General features: G+C 44.1%; 1 protein-coding gene across 2 annotated transcripts; it reads left to right on the top strand.

Annotated features, from left to right (window-relative positions):
- The first annotated feature begins 2,874 nt into the window (after window positions 1-2,874).
- Window positions 2,875-14,011, top strand: LOC124134278. Of its 2 annotated transcripts, none has more exons than XM_048392151.1 (2): window positions 2,875-3,314; window positions 11,994-14,011. In XM_048392151.1, exon 2 carries the CDS (start codon window positions 12,054-12,056, stop codon window positions 12,978-12,980), a length of 927 nt encoding a protein of 308 aa, XP_048248108.1. In that variant the 5' UTR covers window positions 2,875-3,314; window positions 11,994-12,053; the 3' UTR covers window positions 12,981-14,011. The 2 variants fall into 2 exon arrangements, with proteins under 2 accessions (XP_048248108.1, XP_046354966.2); XM_046499010.2 differs by lacking the exon at window positions 2,875-3,314 and adding an exon at window positions 3,625-3,859 and having other exon boundaries at window positions 12,002-14,011.
- Window positions 14,012-17,219: the final 3,208 nt, after the last annotated feature.

Genomic DNA, 17,219 nt, shown 5'->3' with positions numbered 1-17,219 from the left:
TAATGTGGGAGGAAAGCCCGAAGTAATGCAGGTCTCAGACGTTTACCACTTCGGTGAAACCCACGAGCACGGGTATGGTGCTGACAAACCTAGAAACATAATCGGGGCGAACCGGGATATGCCCAAATGTACGCCGAAGGGCAAATATACCCACTAGGGTAAATATACCCCGGGTGTTAATGAATGCATGTAATCGGGGCTTTGGGAGTATCAGTTCGCTGTGGAGAGTGGCGTCCCTTGGACACGTCAGAAACCTATGTTTGTGGGTTCGAATCCTGGTTCGCCCCGATTATATATGTAGGTTTGTCAATATTATACCCATGCTCGTGTTTTTCATCGAAGTTGTAAATGTCTCGCATCACTTCGGGCTTCGGGCTTTCCTCCAACATTAATCTGTCGTGATATAACAGAAATACTGTTCAAAGCGGCGTTAAGTCCAGCTCACTCACTCACTCTTTGCTGGTGTTAATGTGTCTGCGCCTTGTTCTGGGAGGTAACCTACCCCATGGGCTGACCTTCATAAAGAGGGCTCCATTATTAATAAAACTGAGAAATCAAAATAACCAAGACCAATGATGAATTGTGTATCCGACTCGCGCGTGTCCCTCGACGCTTTCAAAGGTTAATTGGGCGGTGGGTGAAGTCACGAGGCGTCACGCAAAGGACCCAGGTTCGTTACCCCATATGGGCACAATGTTTTAAACCCATTCTTAGAGATCCCCGCCGTGACATGACTGGAATAACGTTAAAGGTATATAACCACACTCAATCTCTTCAAAAGTTAATTGACACCCGAATGTCCTACGTCATTTAAGAACATCAGGCCTCCTCCAAAGCCGCGAAGAACTCTGGGAGGAATGGAATCCTGGTCCCACTTGCACAAAGGTGAGGTGAGGTGAAATGGGGTTTAACGTCGCGTCAAAGATTAGTGCACTTATATAGCGACGTGCATGTACGTGTGTGTGTTTGTGTGGCTGCTTGTACTAGTCCGGACTGATGCCGATTTATAGTGCTGGCTCACTGAGATACCATGCCACAGTTTGAACATGAATACCCCACTCAGACACAGTATACTGAGACTAGACTAGACTCCGAGCCGACCAGTCCTTGTTTTAGCCCCTTAATGCCGAGCGCCAGACAGGGTAACAACAAGTACCATCTAGTAACGTCTTTTGGTATGACGCGGTCGGGGATCGAACCCCGGACCTCCCGCTCTCGCTCCACGGAGGCGGTCCACTTGCACAAAGCAATCTCAGAGGTATGACTGATGTAACTCATGTGAACAAAGGCTTAAAACTGTAGCATAGACCCAGGTAAATGCATGTCAACTCTGGAGCAGCCAAAGCATTCGTTCTTGTATTTAAATAAGTACAATATGTAAAGGCTGTAATTGGTGTCGTCGTTATATTACTGTAATATTGGCAAAAGCGGCGTAAAATCCGAATCCCTTACTCACTCGATACCCCGTTCTATTAAAGACCACCTCCGTGGTGCAGTAATAGAGCGTCAGCCCAGACAGCGAAAGGTCCGGGGTTCGATCCCAGGTCGCCTCATACCAAAAGACGTCAAAAGATAGGACTTGTTGATACCCTGCCTGGCGCTCGGCATTAATAGGGGCGAAAACAAGGACTGGTCTACACGAGTATATTGTGTCTGAGTTGGGTATCGATGTTAAACAGCGGCATGGTATTTCAGTTGGCTAGCTCTACCAAACTGGCATTAGTTCGGACTAGTGTAAGCAGCCACACACACACATGTCTATATAGTATAATACGTCGTTGTTTGAAACCACATTAAACCTCATGGTTTTATAAAACAATCTTAGCAATACGTACATAATAAGTTCATGTTCAAGAAAGAGAATTACGTAGTCTTGTGGAACGGGCCCAAAACAGCTTTGATGTTTACCAGCGAGACCCTAGTTTACAAACAAATGTGAAACTGCAAACTAAGGTGACGCCCGATCACCCTTTCAACCCTACCACTTGGTCTAACAACAGATTTTAATGACCACCACCACACATTAACATTCCGGAGAGCGGAAGATCCGGGGTTCGATCCCCGGCCGCGTCATACCAAAAGACGTTAAAAGGTGGTACTTGTTGTTACCTTGTCTGGCGCTCGGCGTTAAGGGGCTAAAACAAGGACTGGTCGGCTCGGAGTCAGTATACTGTGACTGAGTGGGGTATATATGTTAAACTGCGGCATGGTATCTCAGTGAGCTAGCACTTTGACTCGGAATCAGTCCGGACTAGTACAAGCAGCCACACAAACACACATGTACATGCACGTCGCTAAAAAGGTGCAATAATCTTGGACGCAACGTTAAACCCAATTTCACATCACCTCACCACCCCGTCCCGTAGTGGAGGTATATATCAACTCTCTGGCTCCAAGAAGACCGACAGCCTGATGTTGTCGCCATAATTACTGGACGCGAGTCCGAAGCACAAACAGGTCTAGTGTATGAATGATCACGAAGCATGATAAGTACACAAGAATATGTAGTGTCAGTGTAAATACGTACAGCATGGACAAAGCCGCCGAGGTTTGGTCGGTGCTATTACATTCTCTAACAATCACCAGAACATTCTCTAACAATCACCAGAACAACGTTTCTCTTTATCTCGTCTTCTGTCCGCGAAGTACGAGAAGTGACATCTGTGCCATTAAACAAATCAGGGTATTGAGGGTAGATGAAAACAGAAAATAAGCTCTTTGTATCGACGCACTTATACAGTACATAAAGGAGCGCCCGGTCCACCTCTGCTAATTTCAGGGCCGTCCATTACGCTTTAATTTCCAATGTACTATTTATCCAATGCACGTCTCTCATAACTCGGGGACATTGAGCCCTGGTAGAGAATAAAAGCTCTGTGCTCGAGGAACGCTTCATTGATACAGGACAAACAGAGCTAGTGGGCAATCGTCCAAACTTGACTTTAATATACAACGCCCGACCCTCCTGACTTCACTTCAGCTGGTGAAAAAAATCTGATTACTCAATGCATGTTTGTGTCAGTCCTGCGATCCGACTGCCGTGACTCGATGCGTGCGTGAACATACCTCCTCTCGTGTTGGGCAGCTACACCATTGAACGGGATGGGGAGAAGAGGGGGAGGGAAGGCCGTTCCGAGTCAAGGGAAAAGGCGGGAACAAGCAGACGTCAAAACTAAATGTCGTCTGACGACGCAGAAGGGATGGAAATGGTGAAACTGCGCGTTGTGTGTGTTGATATAAGCATACTCATGGATATCCAAAGGATATTTATCAAGACAGTCTGATATCCCTCTTGAAGTCAAGGGTCCAAGACGAGGTAAGTATATAGTTCTGTATAACACTGCCAACTCAGACGAACATTAGCCATTTCATTGGTGAATATATTTACATTTGAAAGTATATATGTAACACATACGGTATAAACAGCTTGCCTTCGTCTCCGTACGCCTATACCCCTGATCCGTCCCATGCACGTCCGGTTATTATGTTTAAGCTGGTTGCATTATTTAGCAAAGGTAAATTAATCTGTCAGATCAACCGTAACTATCCCTATGACCGCTGATTAACTCTTGAACATGTCATAAACCTCAGCAATAGGTTCAAGGACAATAACAACTGCTCAGTGTTGAGGGCACATCAGAAGAAACGAGATGGACAATTGTTCCGTTTCTTCTTGAGCTATAAAAGAGTCAAGAGAGCCAAATGCAAAGACGATGCCTTACACTAAAGACGAACACATAAGTTGGAACAATATACACGTCCCAATGATTTGTCTTCATATTCTGAGACGATGAATAATGACCGTTGCATGTGTATGTGTTCTTTCAAGAAACGTCTTTCAATCTGCCAACAATTGCAGGTGAGTTACCTAAATCTCAGCACGGGTATCGTCATTTGGACACGTTGACGGATGGGACAGTAAGTATGTGTGGCGTTATGCATTTGGGCAATATTCAGGCAATGCCAGAGCGGGGAACTATAAATTGTCTCAGCACGTGTGGGATCGACCCCGAGTCTACGAGCTACTCCAACATCCTGTAAGCCCTATTGGAAAACTACTATAGCATATGAGGCGAGGTGGAATGGGATTAACATCGCGTCTAAGATTATTGCAAATATAAGAACACGTATCACGTATGTGTGTGTTAAAGGGGTGTGTGGCTTCTTGTACTAGTCCGGACTATTACCGGTTGTATTGTCCTAGCCCATCGAGATACCATGCTCTTCGGACAGACGCTCTATCCACTAGACCACAGAGGCGGTACTATAACATCGGTGCGCCGTGTGTGACGGCCTCAGTGATACCCGAACTTTGGTCATAGTGACCAACTTGTGCTACAAGAGAGTTTGTTTGTTTGTTTGTTTGTTGTTTAACGCCACACTCAGCAATATTCCAGCTATATGACGGCGGTCTGTAAATAATCGAGTCTTGACCAGATAATCCAGTGATAGATATCATGAGCATTGATCCACGCAATTGGGATCGATGACATGCATCAACCAAATCAGCGAGCCTGATCACCCGATCCCGTTAGTCGCCTCTTACGACAAGCTTGATGTATAAGGGGTCATCAATTACTTCAATACCACATTGTTTTATCGATGACGTGGACGAAAGGCACTCGTCAGCATCACTGATGTTAGTACTGTTGTAAATCACAGTCAGCAATATTGCATTACTTTATTGTTTAACGTCACACTCGATATATAACACGGCGGCCTTTAAGTAATCGAATTTCGACAAGACAATCCAGTGATTTATAGTATGAGCAACGATCAACGTCTTGTACGGGTATGATGACATGCAATCGAAGCCACTACGCCTGACAACTAGGGCTGGGACGAGTCCAAATTTACTACCCGGGTACCCACCCCCTATTACCCGACCCTCCCCGGGTACCCACTGTAGGTCTCATGAGATACAAAATCTCCGATTGGGAAACGTATTTACATGTATTAAACGATCTGGTCATGCATACACTGAAGTTGACTCAAGTCATATCTTTATTCAACCATATGAAAAGTCAGAAGGAATGGGTGCATAATCAGAAAGAAATGCAAACATTAGTGACTTGTAGTGTAGAGTTCTAGATAATTTTTGTCATTAAACAATATATCACATGACTAACCACGGGTCCGGGTAGTCCTATGGGTTCCCGGGTCCAACTCAGTACCCACCCGACCCGGATACCCGAGTTACCTCATCCCAGCCCCACTGACAACCCGATCCATTGAGTCGCCTCTAATGTCTATGTAGGCTGCTGGGGACCTATTCCAGCCAGGAATCCCCACTGGAATATTGCTTCTGTATTTTAGTGGTTATTGCAAGGGCAACGATCCACGCCTTGGAGGTGAGGTGAAATGGGGATTAACGTCGCGTCCAAGATTATTGCACTTATGTAGCGACGTGCATGTGTGTGTGTGTGTGTGTGTGTGTGTGTGTGTGTGTGTGTGTGTGTGTGTGTGTGGATGCTTGTACTAGTCCGGACTGATGCCGATTTATACTGCTAGCTCACTGAGATATCATGCCGCAGTTTAACATGAATACCCCACTAGACACAGTATACTGACTCCGAGCCGATCAGCCTTTGTTTTAGCCCCTTAACGCCGAGCGCAAGACAGGGTAACAACAAATACCATTTCTTTACGTCTTTTGGATAAGACCTTCAGCTTTCCGGGCGGACGCTCTGCCACTAGATCACGGAGGCGGTCCGCCATTATAGAATTATCAATATTTGACGTATTAGTCACGTAATAACAGGAGAGTGCAGTGGAGAATTATCCATGGGAATCAATGATAAATGAATCATCCGGCGGGAGCGTTCAGGTGACATAATATCCATGAGCTATGTGTCACGTCGTCAGAGATTGGTCGTGGTGACTAGGCACATCGTGTTATACATGTATATGTGGACACGCTACGCGAGATAATACCACCCTTGGTTTACATCCCGTGTGACGTGGGCGCGAGGTTGTTACCGTTGTACATCTCACCACACTCAGTTGATTAGTGCCTGTGATCATGTGATTTGTACTTTTGTTAAAATTTTGGTGAATTTGATTGGGATTAGGCTGACCACATATGGTTTCTACACATTAAAGAGATTTTGACAATTTTTTCAAATTTAAATTCTGATAGCAATTTAGTTAGATGGAATGTTTTTATCAATCCTCACAGGTCACGTTGTCAGTCACTGGATTGTCTGGTCCAGACTCGATTATTTACAGACCAGTGTTATATATATAGCTGGATTATTGCTGAGTGCAGCGTTTAACAACAAACAAACAACAAGACAATCCTGGTAGAAGATGTACAGCTGTTTAATGAAAATGAAAATGTGAAATTTGGGGTTCGTTATAAATGCAATACTCATCAAAACGGCATCTACTCCTCTTGTTTATAAATTTGTGGTTTTCTTGTAAACAATTATTAAATTGATACATTTGGTCCATATCGCCATTACCTTTACCATATCACTGTTCTCCTTGCCACTGAATAAATATCGGTGTATATGACAAGGGAAGATGTTAACAATTAGGTTCAATGAATCGTCTTGAAATTGGGACAAAACCTCACCTTGGTACAGAATGCAGAAAGACCATTTTGTTTTGTTTTTTAATTAAAAAAACATTTTGTTCTAGAATTTTTTTTAAATATATCAGGTTTTACTGAGTTTGCTGGACATGACGAATGATCTTAAAAGGCTACCTGATCTTATTCAGAATTCAGAAGTCCTTTACAAAAAGGAAACGATTCTTGTTATCAAAGGGAAGACTTGCTTGTGTTATCGGGTGGACGGTCGGAACATTTGTATCTATATCACAGCACTCGGGGAGTCAAACCCCCCCCCCCCCCCCCCCCCCCCCCCTCCTCTGGCGTTGTCGTGCACGGAGTACGTATGCACTTTACACTCAAAGACATGTCTGGTGTTAAGTACTTCCTCAATCAAGTGACTCCTGTGACAATAGGATGTATTTATACTCCTCGTCACGAGACCAGGCACGGTCAACGGGGGCAGTCATCGGAAGTTCACACTGTGTGGGAGTCATTTTGAGTATTGTAAATATTGTGTATGACTTTGGAGTGTGTGCTATTTATTTGAGGCTTGATAATTGTGCTTGTAAACATTGGTATGTGATACGTGTACGATCACAACGAATTTGAGAAGAAACAACTGTTTCCATACAGTGAAACCTCGTTTATCCGGAGTATACAATTCGTCCTGAATAAAAAAAATGGGTATGGAATGACCTATGCTATTCGTCACCACTCGTCCCTTTCCGTAACCGGCTTTTGTCTTGTCCCGGAATAATACGAGCGGTCACGAATGGACCTTGGTATATTTGATCAAGCGCGAAAACATCATTATCAGTGTGCACTTAATTGTCTTTGCTCCCTGGAGAGTATACAACCCAAGCTGCCAGTAAGGTTCCTGTCGGGTACCCATTCACTGCTGAGTGAAAAGATGCACATTTCGAACAAAGTCACTTGCCTAAGGAGACACACCATGTCACACCATACGAGTACAAGAAACATATATGATCGTGGGTTCGAATCCCAAATTCGTCCTGATGATGTTCCTAGGTTTGTCAGCACCCATGGCGGTAGACATGCATCACTTCGGGCTTTTCTCCCACATTAAGCTGACATGCCGTGATGTAACTGTGGGTGTAGTTGAAATAGACAATTATACGAGTACCTGAATCAAATAGACAGGCATTTTGCAGTTATTATAAAATTATATGAATATCACAGTTATTCAATTCTCCGGCGTGTGGAGGTTCGTGAAAAAGAGAAAACTGCAGCTGTAAAGTGTCTGAAGTATATACCTTCGGGAGTGTATCTTAGAAACATAGATGGTGTGTTCGTTCGAACTGTTCTTGCTGTGCAGAGGGGGCACGGGTGACCCAGTCGTCTAAGGTGCCGCGATTCGCTGTGCAGAGTTGCGTCACTTGGGCACGCCAGAAACCTATGATTGTGGGTTCGAATCCCAGTTCGCCCCAATTATGTTTCTAGTTTTGTCAGCACCATACCCGTGCTCGTGGGTTTCACCGAAGAGGTAAACGTCAGAGACCTCCATCACTTCGGGCTTTCCTCCCACATTAAGCTGACACGCCGTGATATAACTGGAATACTGTTAAAAGCGGCGTTGAACCCAAATCACTCACTCACTCTTGCTGTGCAGATTTGCGTCCCTTGGGCACGCCAGAAAACTATGTTCGTGAGTTCGAATCCCGCTTCGCCCCGAATTGTTTCTTGTTTTACTCATGTGTTTCAAGCGCTAAACGTTTGAGACCCGTATCACCCTGGCTTCCCTCCCACATTAAGCTGACACGCCGTGACATGACTGAAATACCTTTCAAAAGCGGCGTTAATCCCAACTCACTCTATCACTCCTCTAAGCATATTTGATCTGGTTATGCCATCAGGAGGGACAGAACATCTTTTCATACTTCACCTGTTTCTTCATGAATAGTCTCCCCGGGGAGATTACGGGTTAGGTGTGTCTCCAGCAACATATGCTGGTCGTGTGAGGCTACGTAGTGTATTGGGTGGTCCGGTTCGATGACTTGGTGGATTGTGTCATATTATCACGACGGTATCGATAGTTGCTGATAAGATCAGTCACCGGATTGGTTCATTATCGATTAATTACATGGCGCCGTCATATAGCTGGAATAGTGTTGAGTGTGGCGATAAACTACAAACACATCACCCTTACATTACATTTACATAACGAGTGTCAGTAACAATAGTGACATATTGTTTCCATAAAGGAATCAAACCCAGTCCTCACCAGCGAACACACCAACCATGGGACTACCCTACCATGCCTGCCTTTTCACACTTCAGACTTCCATTACTCAGATGACCACATCTTCCCGAGGCAAGAGCGTTAAGTGACTATAAAAGTCCAGTTGTCACCCTTGTCGAGCTTGGCTGTAATTTCCAGGCTCGATCGCAGTGCCACCAGTGCCTATTACGAGTTATGTCCTTCTATGCCCCTCTATTGACCAATAAGATTCCATCGTTCATAATGCCTGCATTTACTTCAAACAAAATGGCGGCGCTCAAGACGATCTGATCGAGCTTCAAGATATATATTGTAATAAAACGGGTCTTACCGTGCGAAGTGCATCAACAAACTTGATCACCTTGATTAAAAACATACAAAATTGCAAAATATCTGTCGACGCCCATTTGACGGTACACGTGAGTTTGCAAACCCTGCAGTCGACGGGCATCTGCACGTTGAAGTCCATGTTGTAACCGTACCGAATGTCTAGTTCGTTACGCGATTTTGATTGGCCTATGCATAGACTCGATCGTCAGTCCAATCAAAATGTAACTCCGGAATGCCAGCCTTGTTCGGCAAGGGTGGAAACTGGACTTCCATAGCCAGTTAACTCCCTTGCTTCGGGAAGATGGATGATCAAGGCAATGTACATCTTATTGATCAGAGTGCTTTTGGATCCCCAGTATATTGCAATAGAGATGCACGGAATGTACAGTCTGTTTATCAATAAATAATGTTTTTCACCGCACAGAAAAAGCAAACAGGCGATCAAGTTCATACAAAAGGGATTGTAATTCCGACTACTTTCAACCTTTGCCTGTGAGTAATTCCTCGGACTCGTTTGTTGTTGTCGAGTAGCATTTATTATTGAAATGAAACGAGAATGCAATACCACCATTCTTTCTTAGGGGAATCTGAAATCTCACTGAATTCTTTATTAAAATGCAAATATATAGTGTAGAGGGACAGCGCTTTGTTGTGTTGTTGTCGGACTCAGCAGTACTTCAACAGGAAAGTTAAAGGGCAAGTTCACACGGAAATGAACCAATTTTTCTTGTACTTTTTCCACATTTAAAGTGTTAACATAGAAGTGTCATAGACAAAAATATAAAAACATCATATTTAATTAACATATTTTTTGCATTAAAACGATTTATATTTTTTACATTTACCAAGTGTTCTATTTCCATAACAAAAACACCATGGCTTATGCCCCTTGCAATATGACGTCATTGGTGCCAATTGATAAACATTATGACGTCATCATGCTTTGTTAGAGCCGCTTCACGTGGTGTAGGTACAGTTTTGTGATTCTAGCGTCTCAGATGCCAGCCAGAATTGTGTTATGCTGAGTCACCACTGCGCCGGAGTGTGTCGTAGGCCATGTTGTTTTACCGCAAACTGGTCCTTGATATCTTTTGCGTTGAGAATAGACAGGGACCCAGTTGAATTGGCACCAATTACGTCATAATCTAAGGGGGATAACTCAGGCCTATTTCGCTCGTAAAACGAAGGCCTCATAACGACATATCATTTTAACACTATTGTGAGCTTCCTACTTTCACTGTGAAAAAAATGAGCGTATATTTTCAAACACAGATACTAACTAATTCTAAAATTGCGTTTTGTTTTAGAAAAAGAAAGAAAGTGATTTTTGCGTGTACACTTCCTTTAAGTATACTGTGTCTGAGTGGGGTATCCACGTTAAACTGCGGCATGGTATCACAGCCGGCTAGCTCAGTAAAACCGGCATTAGTCCGGAATAGTACAAGCAGCCACTTTAACGCGACGTTAAACCCCATTTCACTACCACATCAACTGTTGCTTCTTACATGGTACAAGTCAAAATAGTGTCAAATTTATGTCAACGCTGAAACGTTTTGAAAGCTTTACGGAGGCATTGAATGTTGCAACGCTGAACAAACAACTTTGCAGTGATACCAGCAGTGGAGTTATTACTGTTGCGGTCCTGGTGACACTATCTGTCTTGATATTTGTTGTAGTGATGGCTGTTAGTATGGCTGTCGTAGTTGTAGTAGTAATGGTAGTAGTAGTAGTAGTAGTCGCCGTCGTCGTAGTAGTAGTAGTGGTAGTCGTCGTCGTCGTCGTCGTCGTCGTCGTAGTAGTAGTAGTAGTAGTAGTAGTAGAAGTAGTAGTAGTAGCACTAGCAGTAGTAGTAGTTGCGGTAGTAGCATCAGTAGTAGTAGTAGCAGACATAGCGATAGCAGTATTATCATTAGTAACAGTATAGTATAGTAGTAGCTCTACGAACAGTAGAAGTAGTAGTTATTGTTTAAAAACAGTGGTAGTCGTAGTGGTAGTGGTAGTGGCAGTCGTGATAAATAACAGTTTAGTAGTTTTAGTGATGGAGGTAGTCATGAACTATTCGATGGTATCATCAGTTAAGGGCTTAACGCTATCCCTACATTATATATCCGATATGTGCAGAATACAACCATCGTCATCCTAACCACGCAGGTGAGTGAGTCGCTGTACCTGAGCCATGCATGCATACCGTCAACTGGGACTCGTCATTACTTAGTCAAGCCGTTGGCTGATGGGGAAACAAGCACTGTAGGTCCAATATGGGTCCAGTCAGGCAATTCCCATATCTGTTTCTCCTCCAGTGAATGTACACTCCGACAATTAAATATACCCATGGCTGGCCAACTCTCATTCTCTCGCATCTGTTTTGTGATCAGATTGCGACGTTTGAAGACCACGTTCCATCCTCAGCAGCACCTTTCTACCATCTCCACATCATTTATGCACGACCGTGTCAAACATCAGCCTGACTTGTAACTGGTAGAGTGTACTCAGTCAGTGTGTTCATTAGCAGCGAGGACAGCGTGAACGACTTGGTGTTGCTTTGGGCTTGTGACTGCTGACCCGTTAAACAGCGTAGTGCAACCCTAGGTGTTGATGGTGGTCTGATACGATGTACGGAGTGCATTGTCACTTATTTGTTACAGACGATTATGTATGCAGGCCTGTTGTTAAAGATCTCTCCGTGAATTTACGGTTTAGTCAATTTTGGACATTTTCTTTATTAGGAATCACCAATTTCGCAAAAGGAGTACTATGGAGGTTATATTTATTTGAAAACAATAACATTGTTCGATTTCAAACGATTAACCGCATATTTGTCCAAATCGCTACAAATTAAAAATGCCCGTTTCTAATTGTCGTCTGTTCTCTTCCAGTTGTTCCAGCTACTGCTGCTATGTCTGAACGCCCGCCGTCCTTTAGTAGAGCATGCCGGGAGAGTTCAAAAGGCAGTTATCACGTCGCGTGCAGGAGTTCGAACTGTACAAGGATGACAAGGACGTGTTCAAGGACGTTGAGTACGCGAGACGACGTGCCGATCGTCGCCGAGAATTGAAGAGGCTTGAGAGCGACAAACGCTTGAAGTGTTGGAAGAAGGTGTACGTGCCTTCATTGCTCGCCATCTTCGCGAGCTCCGCTGCACTGCTCTGCAGCTCAATCTCAAGTCTGGGACAGAATTCATTCTTCTTTGCATACAAAGAAATATTTCATATCGTGGGACCCATTGTGCTTATTGCCGGCATCATAGGGCTAATGGTGGCGGCTGCTTGTTCTTATCGGGAGGAGGAAAGACTCAGAATCGAACTCGGACTTCCGAGTCAGTTTCCTCAAGGGAGATCAACCTCGACTGTAGGTTCAATCAAAAGTGACACACAGTCTATGTCAACGTCTGAAGTCAACGAACTACTTTCCAGGAGAAAGAAACGACGCTTCTGGAAAAAGGCTTCATCAGATTCTTTGGAAGCGTCCAATTTTTTAGAGTCCAGCTGTTCCTCGGCCGCGACGGACATGACGTGGATGCAACACTCAGCGTCGCGCCCTATAACACTGGAGGTTGCCGAGGCGCACGTGTTTGAGGAGTGTGAAGAGGAGGGAGACTTTGAACGCGTTGTGGACACGCATATTACAGCTAGGCAATACACCATGATGCACCCACAGACTTCAAAAACCATAAGTGACTCGAACGAGTGTTTTGTGTCAGAAAATTCATCTGGGTATTCCACCGTTGCGGGCAGTGAGCCTGACAACGCGGGTATGGACGCAAATAGGTCCGTCCTTGTTGAAGTGACGGGGGATCCTGGAGATGCTGTGATGACGGAGTCGAACAGTGAGTTGAACTTCGAAGAGCAGAGATGAACTCTGGATATTACCGAGTGACTGGTCAACGGAAAGGATCAATGTTCAAGATAATATACATTTCTTGGATATTCACAATGATGATTCTAGTGTAAACTGTCGAACTTTCAAAACTTAGGTTCTGTTTTGCAACAATCTCATTAAAATTAAATCTTACTTCTTGCTACCGCTAAACAACGCTTTGTTAGCGGTAGCGAGAACAAAGATCTAAGTTCGTAGTTCTTGCTACCGCTAAACAATGCTTTATTAGCGGTAGCGAGAACAAAGATCTGATTTTAATGAGATTGGTTTTGCACACATTCATCACTGAAAACAAAACCGCTTTGCTAAAATATGATCGTATCGAAACGGTTGATTCGCTGGAGATATGTTTTGGTTTTGTGTTCGTTTCCTGGAAGTGTTTGGACATTTATCACAACACGTGTCATCCCAAAATAATTATAAATACCAATCCTGAACTCAAATCACTAGCCCATCGAATCCCAAGGAGACGGAGATAAGTCAGTGGACTTTTCTATACAAGACGGTGTGTCCGATGTGGCAATTTCCTTAATGAATTCTGAATTTCATCTGTATGAGCATCATTTCAAAACAGTATTTACCTCGTGCATTTCATGACATCATGTCGTGTAAAAGGATAAGTGATCCGAACGTATTAAGAATCTTTGGTAGGGTTGGAACCGGAAGGGATGTTTCAGGGTCGTATCGTATGCATTTTTACTGACAGCTGTTTTTTGTCTTACACTTGCCTCACTTACTTCCTGGCGTTTAAACCACACTGTTTCTACCTCAGCGAGTGGGTCAAATGTCAAGACTCGTCGCATTTATGTTCAGTGTTCTTGGTCAGTAACGTGGCCACCACGATCGACATCGATCAAAGGACGACCACAGCATTTTGAGCACGTTTTACTTAACACTTATTAAATATTCCATATACACGGACAATCGACGGTGTCGATTTCACGGGGATTAAACCATATGGTTACCTCAATTTATGATTGCAAAGGGAAAAAAATAAAAATCACTTTTTATATTTTGATCATTTGTTTGTAACCGACTCTTTGTTCTAGAATTTAAATTTTAGAACTGATCGATAAATCATTTTGTCTGAGAATCAGATTAAGTATGGGCCTATGCACTGGATATGAATTGCAGTGCTTAAAATGTGGCGGGTGGACTATGGCTCTCAACGTTGTGGCCCTTAGACGTGCCAGGATCCGGTGATCCTTTGGTTCGAATCTTAGATTCGCCCAGATCTATCAGCACCATGCGTTATGAAAACCTGCATCACATTGTGTTTTCCTCCATCAAAAGCTAACACGCCGGGAAATATTTGACACAATGTTAAAGGGACGTTAAATCCAGTCATCCCCGACAGTCCTGGGTATTATACCCCGTGGGGATGTCGGATTAGAATTACTTCCCAGCAACCTATGCTGGCTTTAAGGAGCGACTTAACGTACCGGGGGGTCAGGCTCGGATACTTGGATCACAATATCGATCACTGGATTGTCTGATCCAGTATCGATTATTTACAGGCTGCAGTCATAAAGCTGGAATATTGCGGGGCGTTTAACAACAAACAAACAAACAAACAAACAGTGTATGGTATCTCCATCCTATTATGATATATACGCAATTGGGATACGACGACATGCATGAACCAAGTCAGCGAGCCTGACCACCCATCCCGTTAGTCACCTCTTACGACAACTATGGGTTGCTGAAGAACAATGCTGACCCGGACTGCATTTTTAGCGACTCCTATTTCGAATCGGACACAAAATGAAGCTATGGGTCGAATGGGTACAGGGTTTATATCATGCGCATATGTATGTGTGGGAGTGCGTGCGTGCGTGCGTGCGTGCGTGCGTGCGTGCGTGCGTGCGTGCGTGCGTGCGTGCGTGCGTGCGTGTAAACTGCCGGGCAAAAGAAAGTATACACACATTTCGTGGTTTAAGAGGAAACAAACAAGAAATGGTCATTCGACGGTGAAGTATTTGATACGGGTATCATAGTTGTGTTATGGGCCTTTTGTTTGGACCTGGTTTCAGTCTAGTAATGTTTTGGTAACGTTTGTCTTTTTTTGTCAAAACCAAGTGTACACTTTCTTTTTCCCGGGAGTATATTTGTAAATGATAGATATTTGGGCCGCTTAACGAGAGCTGTGAAACTACCATAATCAGTTCCAGACGCATAGCATCAGCGAGCACTGAATCGATTTTCAGCCGTCAGAAGTAAATGTAATATTTCACTTTACATTAAATTCGAAGGCAATTTTCCAGCAAACCTCTCTAGTCTCCCAGTTTCCAGTCAGTACATCTCACCAGTCAACCAGTTTCCAGTAAACCTCCCTAGTCTCCAAGTTTCCACTAAACCTCCCCAGTCCCCAGTCCCTACTACACCTCCCAGTCCCCCAGTTTCCACTAAACCACCCCAGTCTCCAAGTTTCAAGTATAAATTTTAGCTCCCCAGTCCCCCAGTTTCCAGTAAATCCCCCAGTCCCCCAGTTTCCAGTAAATTTCCCTAGTCCCCCAGTTTCCTGTAAACTTCCCTAGTCTCCCAGTTTCCTGTAAACCTCCCCAGCCCCCCAGTTTCCAGTAAACCTCCCCATTCCCCCAGTTTCCAGTAAACCTCCCCAGTCCCCCAGTTTCCAGTAAACCTCCCCAGCCCCCCAGTTTCCAGTAAACCTCCCCAGTCTCGCAGTTTCCAGTAAACCTCCCCAGCCCTCCAGTTTCCTGTAAACTTCCCCAGTCTCGCAGTTTCCAGTAAACCTCCCCAGCCCCCCAGTTTCCAGTAAACCTCCCCAGTCTCGCAATTTCCAGTAAACCTCCCCAGTCCCCCAGTTTCCTGTAAACTTCCCCAGTCTCGCAGTTTCCAGTAAACCTCCCCAGCCCTCCAGTTTCCTGTAAACCTCCCCCGTCCCCCAGTTTCCTGTAAACTTCCCCAGTCTCCCAGTTTCCAGTAAACCTCCCCAGTCCCCCAATTTCCTGTAAACCTCTCCAGTCCCCAAGTTTTCAGTAAACATCCCCCGTCCCACAGTTTCCAGTAAACCTCCCCAGAGCCCAGTTTCCTGTAAACCTCCCCAACCCCCAATTTCCAGTAAACCTCCCCAGTCCCCCAGTTTCCAGTAAACCTCCCCAGCACCCCAGTTTCCAGTAAACCTCCCCAGCACCCCAGTTTCCTGTAAACCTCACCAGTCTTCTCCCGATTATGTGACATGGCGATTACGTGTGCCAATTGTAATTACCGAAAAGGAAAAAAAGAAAGTGGTGTAGTTTACAATACTGTCCTCCAGATACCCCGCTTGTACTCCGACTAGTCTGTGGCACTCAACGTTCGGTTGGGACACTGATATGTGTCCTTTTGTTGCAGTTGTTAGAGGATCACATCTTCTGAACAGTGACACTTGCTATTTCAACATGTTTTCTCAGTTCCAAGACGATATGAAAGTTTTTTCGTATGTCAGAATGTTTTACATTTCATTTCAAACCTTTTAACAGGTCCTGCTAGTTAATTGTTTCAGTCAGAGTGATACAAACACTCCCTCCCGCATGCCTTAATACAAACATCCATCTTCAGGAGACTCGAAATATTTCTTGAGCCCTCCAAGCGTGCTTGATTTTAGAAACACTCCTCAAGATTCAAAAACATGGTGAGGATGGTGTACAAAAATCAACATGAGCCTTGAAACCCAATTCTATTAGCGGAAAAGGAACTTGTTTTGATATGTGTTGAGGCTCTATATAAAACGTACATATCTTTTTGCATGATCCGCGCCATTAACACAAAGTATAAATACGACGTACTACTTTGAAGCTGTTATAGATGTTGTATGTGACTCATACGAACATATTCTTTGATTCAATCTTTAACTACATAACATTAAGTAGATAAGGTGAGTAAATATTTCACAAGTCATGTGATTTTAGTCTTTCACGTTGCCAGCCAAGGACATCCTAACCAAAACGAAGAGTGTTCTCATCCTTTATAGGAATCTACGAGGGTGGCTGAAACGTTCTGAGCCTAACTCCAAAGGATGTATAGTACACCCGTAACATCCTTTAAGTACAATACTCCCCATGCTTACAATCTGTATTGAACCAAATACATATTAACCAGATAGCACATTTCTGCAGGCATCAAAGTGACTAGGTATTCTCTGTTGATGAAAATGGACGAAGTGTGACACGGCGGTCATCATGCATCTCCAACTGAAAAGGACAAGCATCCACATGG

This window comes from Haliotis rufescens, unplaced genomic scaffold, assembly GCF_023055435.1.
Source record: "Haliotis rufescens isolate VD_foot unplaced genomic scaffold, xgHalRufe1.0.p SCAF_11, whole genome shotgun sequence".
NCBI lineage: Eukaryota > Metazoa > Mollusca > Gastropoda > Lepetellida > Haliotidae > Haliotis > Haliotis rufescens.
This window is presented reverse-complemented; position numbering and strand designations above follow the sequence as displayed.